The sequence below is a fragment of the Scardinius erythrophthalmus genome, assembly GCF_964197995.2.
Source record: "Scardinius erythrophthalmus genome assembly, chromosome: 7".
NCBI classification, from domain to species: Eukaryota; Metazoa; Chordata; class Actinopteri; order Cypriniformes; family Leuciscidae; genus Scardinius; species Scardinius erythrophthalmus.
In genome coordinates this window covers 14,973,955-14,996,604 of record NC_138227.1, presented here as the reverse complement: position 1 = coordinate 14,996,604, position 22,650 = coordinate 14,973,955, and the positions used below count along the sequence as shown (strand labels likewise).

At 36.9% G+C, this 22,650-nt stretch overlaps 3 protein-coding genes across 4 annotated transcripts in view; all 3 read left to right on the top strand.

Annotated features, from left to right (window-relative positions):
* The window catches only part of LOC308693715 (E3 ubiquitin-protein ligase TRIM39-like), a gene marked incomplete at both ends in the record, with an annotated part of 764,022 nt that overhangs the window by 14,160 nt on the left and 727,212 nt on the right, over nucleotides 1–22,650 (top strand). The window lies entirely within an intron of this gene.
* LOC308693583 (E3 ubiquitin-protein ligase TRIM39-like) lies at nucleotides 7,975–12,976 on the top strand. Of its 2 annotated transcripts, none has more exons than XM_081370578.1 (9): nucleotides 7,975–8,609; nucleotides 8,830–8,920; nucleotides 9,044–9,125; nucleotides 9,318–9,871; nucleotides 9,967–10,062; nucleotides 11,315–11,548; nucleotides 11,625–11,766; nucleotides 11,985–12,011; nucleotides 12,150–12,976. In XM_081370578.1, exons 3-9 carry the CDS (start codon nucleotides 9,059–9,061, stop codon nucleotides 12,695–12,697), a joined length of 1,668 nt encoding a protein of 555 aa, XP_081226704.1. In that variant the 5' UTR covers nucleotides 7,975–8,609; nucleotides 8,830–8,920; nucleotides 9,044–9,058; the 3' UTR covers nucleotides 12,698–12,976. The 2 variants fall into 2 exon arrangements, with proteins under 2 accessions (XP_081226704.1, XP_081226705.1); XM_081370579.1 differs by having other exon boundaries at nucleotides 8,479–8,609; nucleotides 8,856–8,920.
* Nucleotides 13,245–22,118, top strand: tmprss5 (transmembrane serine protease 5; the record flags this gene model as incomplete). The annotated part of the gene is given in 16 exon segments (XM_081370005.1): nucleotides 13,245–13,273; nucleotides 13,331–13,484; nucleotides 13,487–13,552; nucleotides 13,554–13,574; nucleotides 16,003–16,132; nucleotides 16,288–16,386; nucleotides 16,996–17,109; nucleotides 18,188–18,323; nucleotides 19,108–19,221; nucleotides 19,304–19,347; nucleotides 19,444–19,606; nucleotides 21,081–21,265; nucleotides 21,364–21,462; nucleotides 21,635–21,777; nucleotides 21,872–22,024; nucleotides 22,110–22,118. Coding segments are annotated over 16 exon segments (1,659 nt in total).

Sequence of the window (22,650 nt, the reverse complement as noted above, 5' to 3'; positions counted from 1 at the left end):
TACAGTGTAGCCCTAAGTCAAGTGTAATTGCACATAGTTACACTGTAAGTGTATCTCTCAATGTAACATTTCATGTAAACAGGCACTGGATGTAACATTGATGTAAACAATAATGTAAACAGGCACCAGTGGATGGTGAAAGGTGCTCATTGGTGAATGCACTGAATTGTCTGCCCGTTGGGCGTCATATATTGACGCTTTTGACATTTCGTCTACATCGAACGCACATGGCACCCTTTAGCGTCAATATGAGACGCAGATAGAAATGGGCCAGAAGGCGCAACAGAATTGTTGCTCAAAGGAATACTAGCAAATGTGATTCAGTCAGTTTGTGCACATGTCGGTGTTACGGATCAACTGGGGATCATGTTAACTGGGGAACGCGCGTGCACGCAGATAGTTTTACCTGGATTTCCAGCAGATGTTAGACGGCTACAGATTCGTCGCAGCCATTTTTCACGGATCCATGATTAAAAACGCATGTTTCACCAGTTGTATACACACTGGTATGCATAATAAAGCGATTTGTTTTTGAAGTGTGTATTCCTGCGTATTTGAAGCAATTTCAAAGGAGTTTAACATACTTTAGTGTCAAGCTCAGAAACCACGCCTATGTTAACATGGGACATTCGGTTTCACTGGATGAACAGACTTAAGCGCACTTCAGAAGACTCTTCTCAACATTAGTGTATCATATTTTCTGTAGTGTTGTCATGAGTTCTAATCACAAATAACAACAGATGTAGATTAAATTAAAGTAGCTAGGCTACCTAAAAGAAACATAAATTGCAAAGTCATTTACATTTTTTTTCAAGTTGCATTTATTGATCTGCATATAGCCTAATTTTATAATGAATCTATTATTTTTTATATAAACACTTATCAGCTTATTTTACTCTGCTGTAAAATCTCTTTTCTGTACAACCAGCTCTGACGCCTCTGGATCCTTTTCCCTGGACATAAAGCAGCTATGCTTATACACGTAGGGTCATGAAGTTAATTATCTCATGAACTTGTACCATTTTCAACAGATAAAAATAAAAACTAATTTTAACTCTTCTTCTTTCAGAACAATTCTATAGGCTATAGCAAATATAGTAATATTGAATTGTACTTTGTGTACTTTGTGTAGCTCAAACAGTAGAGCATTGGTGCTTGCAACACCAAGGTCACGGGTTTGATTCCCAGAGAAAGCAAGAACTGATAATAATGTAAATGTGTACTTGCAATGTAAGTTGCTTTGGATGAAAGTGTTTGCTAAATGTATAAATGTATATTATGCTCAGTAGGAGCATGAACTTGAATGTTGTGTATCTAATGTCTTGTATTGGACATGTAGAGAACACTTTGTCTTTAGTGATTAAAGTCCTTTGAAAAACACTGAGAGGCAACCACAAATTGTATTACTGAAATGAGCAAAACATATATGATATAGTGATAATGAATTATTACAAATATATACTGATATGCTGATTCTCTGGCTAATATTCACATATGCACATCACTAACCTCTTAATCATTTGTCTCCTCACACGAATAGCATGACCCTCTCTAAAACAATAGGAAATGCTTTATTGTTTACTTTTTTGCTGACCTCTTTAACAAAAGAAATATGACACAATCTTTTTATATAATATAAATTATGTCAGTTCTCTTCATTTGACTGAGGAGATGTGAAAATTTCACAATGAAGGGTGATGGTGTGTTAAATTGTTCTTAAAAAGATCATATAACTGTGACATTTATTTACTAATATAACATGATTATATTAGATGGAGAGCAGCATTGGTATGAAGGCCAAACTGGCCAATGGGTAAGAAAAATGTATACATATACATTGCAGAACAAGTAACTGTTCTTCACAGGGCCGTTTCTAGCCTTTTTGGCACCCTAGGCAAGATTCCTATTGAGCACCCCCCCCCCCCCCCATTATTATATATAATTATATATTATATATAAAAATTATATATTGTAATTTTACATTAACAGTTTTACTCACTTAAAAGGACTTTGTTGTTGCACTATGCTGGAGTAGTTAATAAATTAATTAATAAATGATCGTTCTCTCCCATAGGATTTTGTGAAAATATGTTGGGTGGACCCCTGTCCCTCTAGGGGGTTTCGGGGGCATGCTCCCCCGCTAGAAAATTTTGTACATTTTAAGGTTAAATTAATGCATCAATCTGGTGCACTTTGAGAGCTAAAAATTAAGAGCTTCAACCCATGAACTGTGCACATTGAACAAAGAAAAAACATTGACTTGTACCTGGACACTAAAGGGCTCAAACATTTTAGTTATGATATAGAGTCTCAATCTACATTACATTATCACTTTTAAGATTTTTAAGTATTCTTATGACGTAAAATCCATATAGCCAATAATATGTACAGTATAAATTATATACAGTAAGTATATTTTACATTATTGCCTACTATAGTATAGGAAAATTACAATACTTCTGTCCTAATTTTTTCACTTGCAAGTTCCAAGAAATAAAACCTTGAGCTTTTATTTTGGAGAAAAACACCTGATCGCATGAGCAAAGTGCGCACTTTTCTTTAAATCACGCAGCACAAACAGAATGCCTATATAGGCTACTTAATTAAAGTCTTGTGCTGTTTTATAAAGGCACGAAGCCATATCACGATTTCGATTTTAGTTTGTTAACAAAATGTAACGCTAGAGACCTTTATGCTAGGCTATAAATTTTACATCTCATGTCTTGGGAAAAGGGAGAAGAGCGAGTTAGGCAAAAGGCGGATTCGAACTCGGGTCGAACGCATCAAAAGCTACTTTCAAGCACCTCACGCCTTACGACCTATGCCACTGTAGATATTAAGCAGTAGGCGTCTTTTTGCCAAAAAGACAGGAACTTAGTGCAAATATACTATCCATTATCGGAAATGTAAAAAAAAAAAGGATTTTCTTCCACTCGCCTAGGTGAGAAAAAAAATCTCTTGGTGTGGTGAGGGCTCTCACTGGCGCCCCCCAGCTGTTTGCGCCCTAGGCGACCGCCTAGTTTGCCTATGCCTAGAAACGGCCCTGGTTCTTCATTAACATGCAACTTAAGTCTGTAGTTTGTTCTCCCTTCCTTAGATTCCTTAGATGTTCAGAATGTTGAAGGTGGGACTGTGTGGTCAGATCTTCCACTGTTGGCAAATACAGCTGTCCTGCATGCATTTACATTTGCCTATTTTTTTTTTTCCTTCCTTTTGTTATTGTTGCTTTCATACCTGTTAGCTAATGAATATGTTTGTTGAACATTCCCCTGAATAAATGCTGTGGGTAATTCACTGGATCCATAAGCTATGGCTTCTCAATTTTCAACACTCTTTAGGAACATTTATGGAGTGTAGCCTACTGTATGCTTTATGCTTTAACTCATTCCTCAGTAACATAAAAATAAATAATAAATACATGTTTGACATCCCTTTTACTACAGCATGCTGCCCAATTTAAATTAAGCCACAAATTGGCATCATATTCATAACAATAATCTGTGAATACACATGCACTGCAAAGACACAATGTCAATAGCATAATTTATTTAATCTACTTACAGTTGTCATCAGATATTTAATTTCATTGAAACGAATGTAACAAAATAATGTGGGCGTGGTCTGTGTCGTGAAATTAAAACACATTAAAACTTCCCTTAAAGGCGTCTGAAACATTCAGCGGAGCAGCGACAGAGTAAACAACAGTGTCCTGTTAAATGTTTGTATCATATAGAGCTGGTAAGTCCCGCCCCTTCCGCAAAACCCCGCTGGACCTCAAAGTTGAAAAACCGTCAATGCAAGTGAATGGGAGAAAATAATTATTTTCTGGTCCCGTTTGAATTGTGCCATGAATGTGAACATATGTTGTCTGTGAATTTTTTATATAACTTTTCGTGTAAAGAATGATACAATTTAGCGGGTAGAAGTTTGATACGGTTAGACTTTGTGTGAGAGCACTTTGTGGACTACAACTCTCGACGCGTTTGAAACGTCAACACCACTAGCACACGGACTAGCTCACGGATCCCGCTAAACATGGCTGTGTTTTTGGTGCACTTCACCGCCTTCTTTCAGGGAGAGGACAAAATCGTTGAGGTTGGCGAAAACCACGGGTAAGTCAACTTTATGGGGTGACGTCACATAGGCGACATGTAGTCTTTCTCGTTGTCTTTTCCACAACTGCTAGCTGAAGAAATATGGAAGCAGATTAGTCTCAAATATTATTCATGCAAAAAACATGATTCATACATGCGTAGACAGTTTCACATGCATGAAACCTAATTCACGAACCCCCCCCAAAAAAAATTCACGTGCGTGAAAAAAAAAATACATTCACAAAAAGAAATTCACGTGCACAAAATAAAATTATATATTCGTAAAATATATTTCACAAATGCAAAACACAATTCGTAGAAATACAACTCTGCACAAAAACCTTTGAATGTTTAAAATGTACGAGTTTATCCTTGAATGTGAATGTGCAAATCGTCATTCACGTGTGTGTATCGCCTTGGTTGTGTGTGTGTGTTTTTGAGACTTTCCTGGCAGCGCAATCCTCCCTACACAGAGGAGTCGTACTCTTTAGCCAATCAGATTTAAGCTTATCAATCGACCAATCAGTATCACGTGAGGGCGGGCGTACCGGCATGTTACGTCATCAGCTTTCGACCAGTTCATGGCTAATTGTTGATCGTTCATTTCTGTGTTAACTGTAGTTAAAGATCAGTTGAAGCAATAGTTTATGAACTATTTACTGATAAGTGCAAGTGTTGTGGTATTCAGATGTCCCATATCGTATCAAAAATGAAGAAGAATGACGCTTGTTCTGTTGTATTTTAGCTGCAGGTACAGACAGCTCTCACAGCTTCAATAATCACATCGAGTGCAAAACAATCATCTGTGGCTAATACCCACCCTAGCTCTCTTAGCACTGGCCTCATCGAGATTGTTCTTTAAATAGTATATAGACCTGTTTTAATGAGCACACAGTGTTAATTTGCCATTTGTGTGTGTTATTAAATTATGAAACACTTGTTGTTTTGTTGTTTCCCTGCATTTTCAGGATTACTCACCTTTGGCATGACATCTGGATAGCAGTCACAAACATCTTAATTCATGTTGTTTCTTTATTCTCTTTTATACTTTACTTTTTTGTATTAATATCTTGGTACCACTTTAAAATAACATTTCATTAGTTAACATGGACTAATAATGAAGTGCATGTATACATTATTTATTATTTTTTGTTAATGTTAATTGCAATACTTCAATTTACTAATTTGCTAATACTTCATTAACATCTTGTTAACATTAGTTAATGCACTGTGAACTAACAATGAACAGCTGTATTTTTAACCAACGTTAACAAAGATTAACAAACACAGCAGCAAATGTATTGCTCATGGTTAGTTAATACATTAACTAATGTTAACTAGTGAACCTTATTGTAAAGTGTTACCAATAAATTCAACATTCACTTATGTTTTGTGCTGTATTGTCATCTCAAGATGTTTAGTGTCACAGGACAATGTTGTGAAGCATTCATTTTACTTTGCCTAGTAAAACAGGCGAATCTGATTTTATGCTGATCAGACAAAGGTACTTATCATAGGGAGGTCATTAAGATTATGCAACTAAGATTACTCAGTAAACTCTATTCAAATACCATCACTTAATCTCCCACGTCCTCTGTCTGCACCTCTTGTACTATAGGTTTTTACTGTTTTAAATATGTCCTAACAGAGAGGTTGATGACTGGATTGAACACAGTTCATTTGTTAACTTTTCACTTGATGTATTGCACTTATATTTATATATTTTAAAAGCAAAGAAGACTCTGACTAGATCTCACAACTCTGGAAGAGACGTATATTTCTCTGTACTGAATGTTGTGCTTCATACTTAAGATTGTCAGTTCATGATCTTCATATGTAACAGGGACATTAAACATGATCAAGTCATTTTATGTATATTTTATTCTCAAAGGATTCGGAAACTTTGTACATTTTTAAATTTAAACTTTGAATCTTTTAATTCTGACAAGAACATTTAATAATGCTTGAATAGCAGTGCTTTATTCCTAGACCAGGTTACATATAGTCTGCAGGAGACAAATGAATACAGTAACAATGCATCACTTTAAACCTCTTGTTGAAACAACTGTCAAAATGGATGGCTTGCAACATGACTGTTTTAAAAAGAATTACAGTAGGAATGGTAAGATCACAATACTGGTTGTCTGCATCTTCATAAGTCATCTGTCTCGAAAATCTGAAACGATAAAACTACATAATATATGCAGCTTAAAACAAAAGAGATGTCTCCATATGCACTTCACTACATACATGAATGTGTGGTGGACAGCACAGGACATGAAAATCCATCAATACTAACAATAAATGTTAATGTTCACATGTAGACTAAACAGTAGTTCATAAACTATTGCTTCAACTGATCTCGAACTTCTTTAACAACAGTTAACACAGAAATGAACGATCAATTACACATACCTCTGCTTAGCCATGAACTGGTCGAAAGCTGATGACGTAACATGTCGGTACGCCCGCCCTCACGTGATACTGATTGGCCGATTGATAAGCTTAAATCTGATTGGCTAAAGAGTACGACTCCTCTGTGTAGGGAGGATTGCGCTGCCAGGAAAGTCTCAAAAACACACACACACAACCAAGGCGATTCACACACGTGGATGACGATTTGCACATTCACATTCAAGGATTAACTCGTACATTTTAAACATTCAAAGGTTTTTGTGCACAGTTGTATTTCTACGAATTGTGTTTTGCATTTGTGAAATATATTTTACGAATATATAATTTTATTTTGTGCACGTGAATTGCTTTTTGTGAATGTATATTTATTTCACGCACGTGATTTTTTTTTGGGTACGTGAATTAGGTTTCATGCATGTGAAATTGTCTACGCATGTGTGAATCATGTTTTTTTGCGTGAATAATATTTGAGACTAATCTGCCTCCATAGTAGAATCATACTATATACTGTCAAACTCGTAGCATGGAGAGTTATATAAAAAATTCACAGACAACATATGTTCAATTCATGGCACAAATTAAAACGGGATCAGAAAATAATAATTTTCTCCCATTCACTTGCATTGACGGTTTTTCAACTTTGAGGTCCAGCGGGGTTTTACGGAAGGGGCGGGACTTACCAGCTCTATATGATACAAACATTTACCAATAACGTGGAAAGCTTTTAAATCTGCTCAGTGAAAGATTCGCTGTGACGAATCTGTCACCGTTCAACATCTGCTGGAAATCCAGGTAAAATTATCTGCGAGCACGCGCGCGTCCCCAGTTAACATGATCCCCAGTTGATCCGTAACACCGGCAGTCCATCAGCCGGCATATCTGTGCATTGTTAATGAGAGTCAGAGAATGTCTAATAGGAAGAGAATTGGCACTCTCTGCTTACTTCCGGGTTCTGGATTGGTTGCAGTAACACGTCTCTGTCCATGCGGGGGCGCTCGCGAGCGAGTGCAGAATGAATGGAGGTCTATGGCGAAAAACCCTCAAAACCCACTTTTCTCAGGATATAATTTTTTGTCTAGTAATTTGAATGTTGTATTCGAAAGAAGATGCAAAGAAATTACACATTGCTGGGTGTTAGATTTTTTTAGAGTCACTTATTTGGTTTAAAAAGTCTTTTAAAATGTCAATGACGTCAGAATGCTGACGTCATTAGCAGAATGCTAGCGTGTTATGGGCAACAACAACTCAACCTGTAAGAAATAGAAAAGAAATAAGTACTCGTTCATTCAACTTTCGACCTATAACCCATGTTGAACTTGCAAAACCTACAATAAAATCTGAGATTTCTCAATGGCAATCGGGTGAAAGAGACACATTTAGCCGTCTAGCCCCATTGACTCCCATTCAGTCTGCACTCGCTCGCGATCACCCCCAGTGGAATTCTAATGGAACTGCAACCAAAATCAATACAATGGGGCTGAATAGGGAGTGCCAAGGCTCTCCGTAGACGGGCTCTGTGAGAGTTAAGTATTAATGACCTGTGACATGACATGAAATAATATATCTTATACTGATGTAGGCTAGTGAAATTTATCGTTTGATAAATAAGATAGGCTATATGTTGCTGAAGAAACTGCTCTGATGAATTTTAGAGAGTTCATTCATTCAAGATATATATCAAACCATTAAAACTCACAAATTCAATATTCGATTAAAGAATATAGTTATTTGCTCGTGAATCGTATGCCTGCTACGGGGCGATTTGTCTGTTTGTTTTTGTGTGTCCAAGTGGTGCTACTGAAAAGCCATGCAGGAAACAATGCAGTGATTTGCGACACACTTGTGGAGAGTCATATAATCATGTCAAAAAAGTTTTGCCCACCAAATGACTTTTTAATTGAATTTAAGGACTTAATTATAAGAATTATAAGGACTGTTCTTATAAGTTTTTTATATCTAACATTGATGAGAGGGACTATGACATCATCGAGTGAAAGTGAAACTAAACTGATCGACAACAGCCTGAAACCTATTTTACTCTTAAAAAGACGATTTATTCAGATAATCTATGATCACACCAAAGCTGATACTCACTAATAGGTAAGTTATAGTAGTAACCTATTTAAGATTTTACTGAAAAAGTTTTTAATGTTTGTGATCTGCTTCATGGAATAAGTTTAACCAGGTTTATGCAGTAGTCAAATGCACAACTAGTTTACTAATTTTTATTATTATTATTATTATTATTTAAATAGTTTGTTTAATTGAAATGATTTAGAACTGTATTAAGAGTGAGAGTGTCATTTGATTGGTTGTAAAGAAAAGTGGCATACGTGTCTCGTCAAGACTAAGGAACCAGGAAGTACATGTTCTGCAGTCTGCACTCGAAGAAACAGAAGTGAAATCTGAAGGTGAACATTCTTATTACATTAAAAAAGAAGACACATATTAAACTTAATATTACAACTGTTGTATAAGATAAAATTAAGTGCTGATCGTGTTTTGTGTGTTGTGGTTTTGCCCTGTATGCTTAGAAGTAGAAAAGGGCAATGGCAGTAGCTTTACCAACATCACCAAAACAAAGCGAGGCCAGGAGTCTGGATAGACCTCTAACAAGTCAGTAATTAAAATAACTCACATCTAATGAACCAGATCTATGCATTATTCTTCCCTTAATGAAATGCTAATCGCTAACTGTTGATTGTTGATGAGTTTATTTTTTTATTTTTTGTTTTTGCAAAAAAAGTTCATGTATAAATCAGTTCTAAATTTTGGTGTTTAATAGTGCTTCTTCATCTTTGTCTCCAGCTCTGTCATCCTCCAGTGGTGCTCTATCAGAGGAGCTCCAGTGCTCGATCTGTCTGGATGCGTTCACTGATCCAGTCAGCACTCCATGTGGACACAACTTCTGTAAGAGCTGCCTGAACCAGTGCTGGGAAAACAGTCAGACCTACAACTGTCCATTATGTAAAGAACATTTCAGTAAACGACCCGACCTCAAGATCAACACGGCACTCAGAGAGGTTGTGCTGCTCATTAAGGAAAAGTCTGGCCAGAGTAAATCTGAGGTTCTCTGTGACATCTGTGATGATATAAAGAAGAAAGCTCTGAAGATGTGCCTGGTGTGTCAGAGCTCTTACTGTCAAACTCACCTGGAGCCTCATCAGAGAGTCCCAAAGCTAAAGAAACACAAACTGATCGATCCTGTGGAGAATCTTGAGGACCATATCTGTCAGAAACATGATAAACCTCTGGAGCTGTTCTGTAGAGATGATCAGACATGTGTGTGTTTCCTCTGTGCTGTAACAGACCATAAGACTCACAACACTGTTTCTATAGAGGAGGAGAGCAAAGAAATGAAGGTAACAACATAAATACACAATGTACTGTAACATGACATTTGTGTTAGATGGTGTTAAATCTGTCGAGTGTCTGTGTTTTTCTGTTCTGTCTGTAGTCTCAGCTGATGAAGATGCATACTGACATGCAGCAGATGATCCAGGACAGAATGAAGAGGATTCAAGACCTCAAACACTTAGAAGAACTCAGAAAAGTGAGTACTTACCAGAATGTTTTAATTAAAAAAAAAATCTCATGATGTGTTTTGTGAAATTCTTTTGGATAAATGTTCAATTTCTTTAGAAAAATAAAAACAAAAACATTGGTGACCTGAATATTGACCTGTATAATGAATGTGGATAGCTAAGATAATTTGTTATCCAGGATTAACCAATGTTAACAAATTAGTTCATATATAAAAATCTCTAACTTTTTATTGCAGACTTTGTTTTCTTGGCTAATCACAGTACAATTGAGACATTGTTGAGATCTTTTCTGAAAGGATATAAATGTGAGATTACTGGGGTGTTTTTTAAAGGTGACATATCATGAAAATCTGACTTTTTCCCGTGTGTAAAGGGATAGTTCGGAGTAAAATCAACCTAGGGTCCTTTGCACTATGAAAGTGTCATCAACCTAGCCCCCCCCTGCCCCCCCCCCCCCAGAAGCCTTTTTTTCCCTTGGTTCAACATTATTAAAATTAGAGCTTTTTTAGAGATATCAGCTGGATGGCTTAGTGCAGACGCTAATGGATCCTATGATGTATCTTGTATTCTATGATATAACTAGTAATTGTTGCAAACTGGTACAACCAAAAAAGTGTACCAAGTGAATCAATGTAACTCAACAACAACTACATAAATGTATCCACTAAGCATTCAGAAACGTCCTGATGCGTCTAAAAGTTGCAACCTCTTCCTGAGTCTCTCTGTAAGGCTGCACTCCGCTACTGGTTATTTCTGAGATTTTGGATGAGTGAGATTATTTGTGTGTTTTGTTATTGCATCCGAATTTAGCTCCTGTAAAGGATCGTCCGTCTTCTGAATGGGGGTGGGGTTCAGTTGCTCATTCGCATTTAAAGGGACACACACCAAAATGGCACATTTTTGCTCACACCCAAAAAGGGGCAACTTTGACAAGCTATAATAAATGATCCGGGGGGTATTTTGAGCTTACATTTCACAGACACATTGTGGGGACACCATAGATTTACATTACATCTTGTGAAAAGGGGCATAATATGTCACCTTTAAGGGAAAATATATCAGAGAAACAAATTATTTAAGTCTTTATTTTATTTTTATTGCTGTCTAGGCGACATTGGAAATAAACAATTGAATGAGATTGCATTTGTGAAAATAAAATTGATGAAGTTAAATATTCTCTGTATTATGATGTTAAAATTTTGCTTTGTAAAAAAGGTGCTGAAGTAGCTATAAAATATAATTTATTCCTTGATTTATCAGGAAACATCAGAGAAAGAGAAAGCAGAGAATATTGAGTTCTTCACTGATCTGATCCGCTCCATTGAGAGATGTCAGTCTGAGTTGCTGGAGATGATGGAGCAGAAGCAGAGAGCAGCAGAGAAGCAGACTGAAGAGTTTATTAAAGAGCTGGAGCAGGAGATCACTGAGCTAAAGAGGAGAGACACTGAGCTGGAGCGTCTCTCACACACTGAGGATCACCTGCACCTCCTACAGGTCAGTGTAGATCCTTCTGTCTGCTCACAGCACAACACTCCCCATGCTGAGAGATTTCTGCTCTCTCCTGCTGTAGATTTACCCGTCGATGAGCAGACCTGCACACACCAGCAGCTGGACTGAGATCAGTATCAGTGACACTCATGAGAGTGTGGGGAATCTGAGGAAAGCTTTGATTCAGCTGCAGGAGACTCTAGATGAGAAACTCAACAAAACTGGTAACAGAATCTTGTCAGGAGTGCTCTTATAATAGAAATAGGGCATCTTCAGTTGAAGGAGATCAATAATCAAGCATGCAATGTAAACATAAAATTCACAATGTCTCAAAATCCATTTTCATATCCATCAGAGAACAGGATCTGAACAAATTTATTAAATACATATATGTATCATTAAAATGTCTCTCATAATGATTTATTGTTTTTTGTTTCTACAGTGCTGAAGAGGATGCAGCGATATACAGGTAATCTGTGATGTCCATGTTCATATCACACAATAAATTAGTCATAATTTAAAGTCATGTCCCAAAATCTACACAATACTTTCTTTTTGACATTATACACATCCAAGTCATAGCATTCATATCTGATCTCTCTCTCAGTGGATGTGACTCTGGATCCTGATACAGCTCATCCAATACTCATCCTGTCTGATGATGGAAAACAAGTGAAGCATGGAGACATTGAGCTTAAACTCCCAGACAACCCAAAGAGGTTTGACACTGGTACATGTGTCCTGGGAAAAGAGGGATTCAGCTCAGGGAGATTTTATTTTGAGGTGCAGGTAAAGGGAAACATGGATTGGGATTTAGGAGTGGCCAGAGAATCCATTCACAGGAAGGGAATGATCACAGCATCTCCTGAGGATGGATACTGGATTATAGTCCTGAAGAATAGGAATCACTATCAGGCTTATGAATGCCCTGCTGTCTCTCTGTCTCTGAGAGTGAAGCCTCAGGTAGTGGGTGTGTTTGTGGATTATGAGGAGGGTCTGGTTTCCTTTTATGATGTGAAGTCCATATCTCATATTTATTCTTTCACTGGTCAGTCTTTCACTGAGAAACTTTTTACATATTTTAACCCTGGTTATAAAAAAGGTAAAAAAGGTAAAAATGCAGCACCCATGATCATCTCACATGTCAGAAAATAAGGTTTTATTTGCTGTTTTCAAATGATGAGATATTGCATACATTTTTCTTTAAGTATTTGTTTTCCAACTTTGAAAATCTGCTGAAACTCTTGCTAAAAGTGTTCTTAATTTGTATAAAGGATTATTTTGTTAATAAATTGTTGTTGTTTTCTGAAGGCTAAAATGTTTGCTCAGTCCATTTTCTTTTTTTCTGTTTTACCTGTGAAAGTGAAATTACATGTAAAATATCTTATCTGAACAAACATCTGAATAAAAAGCTATGTTGTTTTTTTCTAACTTAAGGACATTTTATAAAGAAGTTTATTGAACATATTGGGAAAGATATAAATGCATTCTTCCACAACCGAAGTGTTAAACGGCAGTAATGTTTTCCATTCAAACTGTTAACCTAATGTTGATAACTGAGATAACTGAGACCTCCAAATCAGAGACACCATATTTGACACCCCCCCCCCCCATACAGCATATGCACTGTTGTCTGAAGTTCCTACAGTGAGACTTTTCAACATATTGTAATTACAACCCTTTCCCCAGAAGTATCAGGTTTATGACACCGTACACACTCCGCTGGCACAGGTGAGGGAGGTGCTAAGCAGCCTGTATCCTATCAGTGAAAGGGGGATATCTTTGGAGATGTTTGGCTGGTTCAGGCAGTCATAGGCCCCATGACCCCCTTGGTAAAACAACGGGTTCATTATTTGCTCCGCTGCTGACCTCATTGTCTCTTTGTGAAGTGAAAATCCAGAGTTGCATTCTGCTCAATGGTCAGACAGCTGCTGGTGAGTGTAGCATCTCTTCTGTGATGGAGGTGAGTGGATGAGAGAGAGTCCGATCAGCTGCTGCCAGGAAACCCCTGGATCCAAACAACCAAAACATGGTGAGTCCCAGTGTACTGAAATTCAGAGGCATATCTTTATTCTATTATTATATTTGGAAAGATTATGTTTATTTGGTGCGTCAATATGAGATTGTGTAGTATCTGTTCGATGTTTTGCAATATTAAAGGTGAAAGTCTTTCTAAAAATGATTATTTTTTTATTTTTTTACTAAAAAACCCTGGTGCTTTATGAAAACTGTCATTTTATGGAGAAAATAATGTATTGTAATTTATACAATTTTTTTTTTATTATATACGTTAATTTGTTTGCTGTTTACTTAAAATAACTAGCTATATTATTTTAGTGAATGAAGTTCATTTAATTTAGTGATATTGGATAGTGTCAAATAACATTACTGATTATATTTACAATATTGCTACCTAGAAAAACAAATTGTGTTTGTTGTTGTTTCATTAATACTGTAGGCCTATCAGCTGAAAAAACACTATAAACTTCATAATGTTATCAATGCATTGCTACTTTTCCTATTTTTTTCCCGTAACACGAAGATGACTTAAAGGAAAACGATCGATTTGACATGCTCATCTAACACTTACCATCCTTCTTCTAATGTATTTCTAACACTTCTAATTATAAGATCACAAAAATCAGCACACTAAATCATTACATTTGCATGTAATGTCTTGTGCTCCTTGATAGTTGATTCTTTAAACGGTTCTGAAATATAAAGTGCACAGTATATTCATAAAGATATCTATTGAAATCTATTTTCAGAAGACATACAATTAGACAAAAATGTCCATGATTTTTCCAAAAGCTGGGATGGATGAAATGTTGCATTACATTATGAGAAATGGGACTTTAGCTTTGAGTAGATTTTTTGTTGTTGTTGCTGTTGTACTGTACAGATTTTGACAAAGTATGTCATCAGGATTTAATTTGCATTTAGAAAAGCTGTACAAACAGAAGTTTTATTCTGAACACAAGTCAATGTGACACCAGATCTCTTTTATTGGCTATATATATATATATATATATATATATATATATATATATATATATATATATATATATATATATATATATATATATATATATACACTCACCTAAAGGATTATTAGGAACACCGTACTAATACTGTGTTTGACCCCCTTTCGCCTTCAGAACTGCCTTAATTCTACGTGGCATTGATTCAACAAAGTGCTGAAAGCATTCTTTAGAAATGTTGGCCCATATTGATAGGATAGCATCTTGCAGTTGATGGAGATTATGCACATCCAGGGCACGAAGCTCCCGTTCCTCCACATCCCAAAGATGCTCTATTGGGTTGAGATCTGCTGACTGTGGGGGCCATTTTAGTACAGTGAACTCATTGTCATGTTCAAGAAACCAATTTGAAATGATTCGAGCTTTGTGACATGGTGCATTATCCTGCTGGAGTAGCTATCAGAGGATGGGTACATGGTGGTCATAAAGGGATGGACATGGTCAGAAACAATGCTCAGGTAGGCCGTGGCATTTAAACGATGCCCAATTGGCACTAAGGGGCCTAACGTGTGCCAAGAAAATATCCCCCACACCATTACACCACCACCACCAGCCTGCACAGTGGTAACAAGGCATGATGGATCCATGTTCTCATTCTGTTTACGCCAAATTCTGACTCTACCATCTGAATGTCTCAACAGAAATCGAGACTCATCAGACCAGGCAACATTTTTCCAGTCTTCAACTGTCCAATTTTGGTGAGCTTGTGCAAATTGTAGCCTCTTTTTCCTATTTGTAGTGGAGATGAGTGGTACGCGGTGGGGTCTTCTGCTGTTGTAGCCCATCCGCCTCAAGGTTGTGCGTGTTGTGGCTTCACAAATGCTTTGCTGCATACCTCGGTTGTAACGAGGGGTTATTTCAGTCAAAGTTGCTCTTCTATCAGCTTGAATCAGTCGGCCCACTCTTCTCTGACCTGTAGCATCAACCAGGCATTTTCGCCCACAGGACTGCCGCATACTGGATGTTTTTCCCTTTTCACACCATTCTTTGTAAACCCTAGAAATGGTTGTGCGTGAAAATCCCAGTAACTGAGCAGATTGTGAAATACTCATACCGGCCCGTCTGGCACCAACAACCATGCCACGCTCAAAATTGCTTAAATCACCTTTCTTTCCCATTCTGACATTCAGTTTGGAGTTCAGGAGATTGTCTTGACCAGGACCACACCCCTAAATGCATTGAAGCAACTGCCATGTGATTGGTTGATTAGATAATTGCATTAATGACAAATTGAACAGGTGTTCCTAATAATCCTTTGGGTGAGTGTATACAGTATATATATATATATATATATATATATATATACATATATATATATATTTATATATATATATATATATATATATATATATATATATATATATATATATTATGTATGTATTTATATATACTGACACTGCGATTGATCATATCTTACAGAGTCTCAGTAGAGATGCTGTGGCAGTGATTGAGAATCCTGTGGCGGTCAGTCAGTCTTTCCATACAGAGCATCTGCAGGTGGACAGGATTGAGACGGGACAGAATAATCACACCTGGTTTCTCCATCCAGGCAAGTCTGTTCCTAACACACAGGCATCTGTTACTTTATTTATAAAAAAAAAAATAAAACATCCTCTTCATAAAATCATATAACTGCATGGTTTTCAGTATTGCCATTTGCTTTTTGGACATCATATGAGCATTTATGGCTATTATTTCATTCAGTGTCTGGCAAAGTGTCGGCCCATAAACTGGTGAGAGTGTTTGCAGCTCTGTGTGTACTGTGTCTGCTGGGAGGTGTTGTCATTGGAGTTTGGTTTATAGGTAAGAAGTTAAATTATTCAAAAGCATTGTTCAAATGTTGTGCAATCAAGGCCTAGTTTCACAGACCGGGCTTAGATTTAGCCAGGGTTAGGCCTTAGTTCCAAAACAATGGCACTGACATAGTTTAATAAATATGACCCTGGATCACAAAACCAGTCACAAGTCGCAAGGGTATATTTGCAGCAATAGCCATTGTATGGTCAAAATTATCGATGCCAAAAATCATTAGGATATCAAGTAAAGATCATGTTCCATGAAGATATTTTGTAAGTTACCTACCGTAAATATACAAAATATTTATTCTGTGAGTGAATGCAGCACAATCGCGAACATAAATGGACAACTTTAAAGGCGATTTGCTCAATGTTTAGATTTTTTTGCACCCTCAGATTCCAGATTTTCCAATAGTTGTATCTCGACTCGGCCAAATATTGTCCTATCCTAACAAACCATACATTAATGGAAAGCTTATTTATTACGCTTACGTGTGATGTATACATCTCAATTTCAAAAAATGTACCCATGTGACTACCCAAGGCTTAAGCCTTGTCTGTGAAACCAGGGGTAAATGAAATATTTCTGCAGTGAACATTTAATGTCTTTGTCCAGTAAAAATTCTCTTAAGGCCTAATTCAGCTCAGAGCCCTGCAAGCCTGGGAGACACCAAAGACACGTCCTTCTGCAACATAACCGAGGACATCTCTGTGACAGACCCCAGGAAAGGTATTTGCCCCATGCTTTTTATGACAACAACAGAGACACAGCAGGTAAACAGCACAGTGGGCGTTCATCCAAACTCACTGGCATTGCAAACAAAGTGACATAAACAATGCACTGTGAAAGCTGTAGCAAACACATAAACAAGAGAAGCACACTAAAGGGAGAGGAAGTGAAAAATAAGTGGCTATCCAACTAGTGTTGTAACTAACTGAAAGAAGCAACGCTACTAACTATGAGTTTATTGTAGAGTGATAGTTCAGTGGTTCAGTGTAACTTTTACAGTATGCTTTTAGAAAATGTTACACTGCTGTTTTTAATGTCTGAGCTAATAGTCAATCAAACATGGCTAAAGTTCTTTCTCTCATATGTAACAATGCAAAGTCTCATTCATTTGTGAATTGGTTCATCCTAAATTCACCTCTACTCCCTCATATGAAAGCCCTGAAAAGTGCTTGTTTACTAATGCTTTAGTAAATTGGTGTAAAATGGTCAAACTTAAAACGGTACTCCCATTAATAGCGATGGATAGTCCTAAATTGCTCTCTCTGTAGTGAGTGTTGGAAAGTACAATTTATTCTAGTGAATATTTTGATGTAAGTGTTAATAGTTCATGTTCATCACAGGTCATGACATTAAAAAAAAAACATTATTTTAGTTAATGTTCCTTTATTTCAAGTCATCATTACACATATTTTTTAATGGTTTTACGTTTAGTTTTAGTTAACCATAATAACTCTGCTGGGGTTGCTGTGGATAATTATTTGTGTCTGGAGTGCTAGAGAGAGGGAAGAAAAGAATCGAAAATTAATATCATCATGCATGCTGCTCAATTGTTTATTGTGTTTGTGTGTTCAGTCGGTTATGTAAATTATGGTGTTTTTGTTGTATTTAATATAAATGTACCTGTTCAAGCCTGATGCACCATAATGAGGTTACAAAATACAAAAAATTCAACACAATCCTTTTTATTTGAAATATGTTTTAATTGAATTTGTTTAAAGGATATATGTCATGACAGCAGTCCCATCCACAGCGCTACAGTTTGTTGTTTTAGGAGTGATTTTGACTGAATGGGGCTCAGTGTTTTACAGGATTAGTGTGGAGAACTCTCTTCTGGAGATACAGCTGGAGAAGCTGCAGACGTGGCTGCCCGTATGTTACGAGAGGTGGAACTCTTCTCTGGGAACGCTCGTATGTCGACAGCTGGGCTATCTAAGGTGAGCGTGCTGACAGCTGAATCACACACACACACACTTACAGCTCTCAGCACCTTTCACTTGAGTGCCAGCTGTGGCTGTTTTCTGTAGGTCAACCATTCATAGAGTGACAGCAGTGTTGAAATGTACTTTGAAGTCCGTTCTAATTCAAAGCATGACATGTGCCGAGTACAGGCATTTCGAAGAATATTAAAGAGATAGTTCACCTACAAATGAAAATTCTGTCATCATTTGCTCACCTTTATGTCACTCCATCAGAGCTGTATGACTTCTTCTGTGGAACTCAATTGCCCGGTTCCACAGACGAGGCTTAAGCCTAACCTCAGACTAAAATGCATGGTTGAGCAGTCAACTTGCACTGAAATATCTTTTCACTGACATTTATCAGTGCCGCATTGTTTTGTCTCAATATGCACACCAGTTTTTTTTTCTAAGGCATTTTTATAAAAGTTACATAAATATCCTAATTTAACCAAGGCCTACTCCTGTCTTAATCTAAGCCCTGTCTGTGAAACCAGGCCAATAAGAAATATTTTGCAGAATCTTATTTTTTGATATGATGAAAGTGAAAAGTGTTCCAAAAAGGATGAAAAAGCACAATGAAAGTTCTGTAATGTAGAGCATACAACTGTTTAAATATGCATAAACGTTAACATGATCTGATGGCTACAGTTTACAGCAAGAAATTTGCAATGACATTAGAATTAGTTAATGATGTTGATGGTGTTAATTTATTTTGATAAGTGTGGAAATCTGAGTTTTGTCAAATAACCTCTTCTTTTAGATTATCGAAGCACAAAGGGGTGAATCTGACTGATATTGGGCCGAACTACACAGATGGATTTGTCCAAATCACCTCAGAACACCAAAGCAATTTGGAGAGTTTATGGCGTTTCAGGTGATCAAGAAATCATTTTAATGGAGTTTCCAGAACAACAACTGTCGTAAATTTAATAAATATTTTTCTTTTTTTACTCTAGAGGAAGCTGTAGTACAGGAAAGGTTATAGCATTAAAATGTTTTGGTGAGTCTTAACTTAATATATAAGTCTGAAATAATACTTCCTATCCACATACGCTATCTGTCTGAGTCTGTTTGCTCGTAATTTGTTTCATTATAGAGTGTGGGACCAGAGCAAAGTTACCCAGGATTATTGGAGGAGTGGAAGCCACTCTGGGCAGATGGCCCTGGCAAGTGAGTCTCTACTACAGCAACCGCCACATCTGTGGAGGATCCATCATCACCCACCAGTGGATAGTTACAGCTGCTCATTGTGTCCACAAGTAAGATTCTACATTTACAATAAAATCGGCATGAAATGGAAGTTGCAATAGTCTTTTCTTCCCTATTACAAGGTATTTCAAGTCAAACGGCTTCTTGAACAAAACAAAAAAAGAATTTAGGACAGGACTTGATTTTGTCCATTGGGAATGGATTGTTTAGGTTACCATTGCTGCACTAATGAGGGACAGGTTGTTCCACCCTCACCCCAGTGTAAACGTCATCGGAGAAGAGATGTTGCTGCAAGAGGGACGATAAGTTATTTTGATTGATGATTAAAGGGAACTTTTTTTAATATGATGTGGACGGATAAATATTTTATAATAAATTCATAATAAAATGGTCAATTTTGATTTTTCACAAAACCTGTCATAAACCTCAACAAGAACCCCAAAACCAAAAAAAAACCCATGAAAAAAAGTTTTAATATTTGGGTTAAGTATGTTTAAACCCCAAAAGGACATGTTTTTTGTGAGACTCACCCACTGGAACAATGTAGTTGTTGACAGTAGTGTTGGTATGTGGTGCAGTGAATACAAAAGGTACAGGATTAAATAGATGACAGGCACTGCAACATAATACATAATGCCAGGAAAGTGTTTTAACAGTTACATGTAGGGCTCTGCAAAGGAATTTATTATGAGCAAATTAAAGGATAGTTCACCCAAAAATGTAAATTCTGTCATTAATTACTCACCCTCATGTCGTTCCAAAGCCATAAGACTTTCGTTCATCTTCAGAACACAAATGAAGATCTTTTTGATGAAATTTGAGAGATTTCTGTCCTTCCATTGACAGTCTGCGCAACTACCACTTTGACGCTTCAAAAAGTTCTTAAAGAGATTATAAAACTAATCCTTATGAATTGAGTGATTTAGTCCACTTTTTCTAAAGAGACTCGATCACTTTATATGATGAACAGATTGAATTTAGGCTTTTAGTCACATATAAACATTCAGCAACTCACACATCAGTTGTGGTAAACGCAAGCTCAAACATGTTCGCTTGTCATGCAAGAACCAAAGAGGTTCATTCTCATGTTATGCAGCATGTTTGAGCTTCTGCAAGAGCCAACGAGGTTTGTTTCCGCCTGTCAGTCAGGTTCGGTTGAGCTTTTGTTTATGAACGCTGATCAATGTTTATGTGAATAAAAGCCTTAATTCAATCTGTTCATCATATAAAACGATCGTGTCGATTCAGATAATTTGGACTAAACTGCTCAATTCATAAGGATTAGTTTTACAATCTCTTTATTTATGAACTTTTTGAAGCGTCAAAGTGGTAGTTGCGTAGGCTGTCAATGGAGGGACAGAAATCCCTCAGATTTCATCAAAAAGATCTTCATTTGTGTACCGAATATGAATGAAAGTTTAACGGGTTTGGAACGACATGAGGGTGAGTAAATGATGACAGAATTTTCATTTTTGAGTGAACTAACCCTTTAAGTGTGTTTATGGTCTGATTTGCTTATTGAAGCTACAGGCTACCTCAAGTGTCCAGTTGGGTGGTTTATGCTGGTATTATAACCAGTAATTCAGCTAAACTGGCTGAATACCAAGGCTTTGCTGTGGAGAGGATCATCTACAACAAGAATTACAACCACAGGACTCATGACAATGATATCGCTTTGGTTAAATTAAGAACTCCTTTGAACTTCTCAGGTGACCGATACTTTATTAATCACATGTATATTATGTGTGCCACTGTATGTCACGTATCTCATTAGGCATTTCTGCTATATCTTTCTTTACACATTTAGACACCATCAGACCTGTGTGTCTACCGCAGTATGACCATGATCTCCCAGGTGGGACCCAGTGCTGGATCTCTGGTTGGGGATATACACAGCCAGATGACGGTACTGTTATTCTTCAAATGAAACTCAATGAGGGCCTCTAGCGGCCAAAACAAGTCCATAATCCTGACATAAATACTTACTATTTAAATTCATTTTATGATTTAGGATTTAAAAGCTGTCATAAGACATCGTACTGTTTGTAAATGTAAATTATGTCCATTCTTTTTTAAAGTTCATATACCAGAGGTTCTCAAAGAGGCACCTGTACCTTTAATAAGTACAAAGAAATGCAATAGCTCTTGCATGTACAATGGAGAGATCACTCCTCGAATGCTTTGTGCAGGGTATACAGAGGGAAAAGTAGATGCATGTCAGGTGAGCTCCATGTATGTTACTCAAAATACATGCCATGTGTATGTTTTTCACAAATATATTATATTGAAATTATAATGGATCTTCATTTTCTTAGGGGGACAGTGGAGGCCCTCTGGTTTGCCAGGATGAAAATGTTTGGAGGCTGGTTGGTGTTGTTAGCTGGGGAACAGGCTGTGCTGAGCCAAACCATCCAGGGGTTTATACCAAAGTGGCTGAGTTTTTAGGGTGGATATATGAGATTATAGAAGTAAGTAAATGAAGAGACAATGGCACTTATACAAACTCTGCCATTAACTTTCTTTTGTGCTCTTGCATTCTGATTCCTGTCCTAGAGCTACTAAAGACTGATGTTTGATAGGAGAAGAGAAGAATATCCTGTGGCCTTTTTATTTTATTTATTATATTTTTATTATGTAAAGCCTCAACATTTACACAACAAGGTAAAGATTACATTTAGATGTTTGTACATTACATGTTTAATGTTGTGTTAGACTTAAGAAAAATGTGGTTTTAAAATAAACGTTTGATATTTACAACGGAGAACTTTTGTCCACCGAGTTTGTCCACCGATTTCTCGGATATATATTTGTTGCAGTGTTTCGTCTGCAGAACAGTACAACCCACTGAAGAGATGTATGTCTATCCCTCACAGCCTCGCTTTCATTCCAGTTCAAAGATGGCGCTGCTGTGAAGGTCTATTGATTTCATCAAGAAATAACGTCAACTGTAACTGTTAAGCCACGACCAATCACAGTTTCTTGTGGTAACTTAATAATATTTTTTGTAAAAATAAACAAAAAAACTATTTAGAGTACAAATATCTTTAGTAAGACAAAACCCTAAGCTATGTAAAGGAGCTTCAGACTGGTGTCC

Excerpts from the sequence above, each read along its gene's own strand:
- LOC308693583 (XM_081370578.1), top strand. The coding sequence starts at position 9,059 with ATGGCAGTAGCTTTACCAACATCACCAAAACAAAGCGAGGCCAGGAGT. Across the intron at positions 10,063-11,314 it reads ACTTAGAAGAACTCAGAAAA|GAAACATCAGAGAAAGAGAA; the intron begins GTGAGTACTTAC and ends TTGATTTATCAG. Across the intron at positions 11,549-11,624 it reads ATCACCTGCACCTCCTACAG|ATTTACCCGTCGATGAGCAG; the intron begins GTCAGTGTAGAT and ends CTCCTGCTGTAG.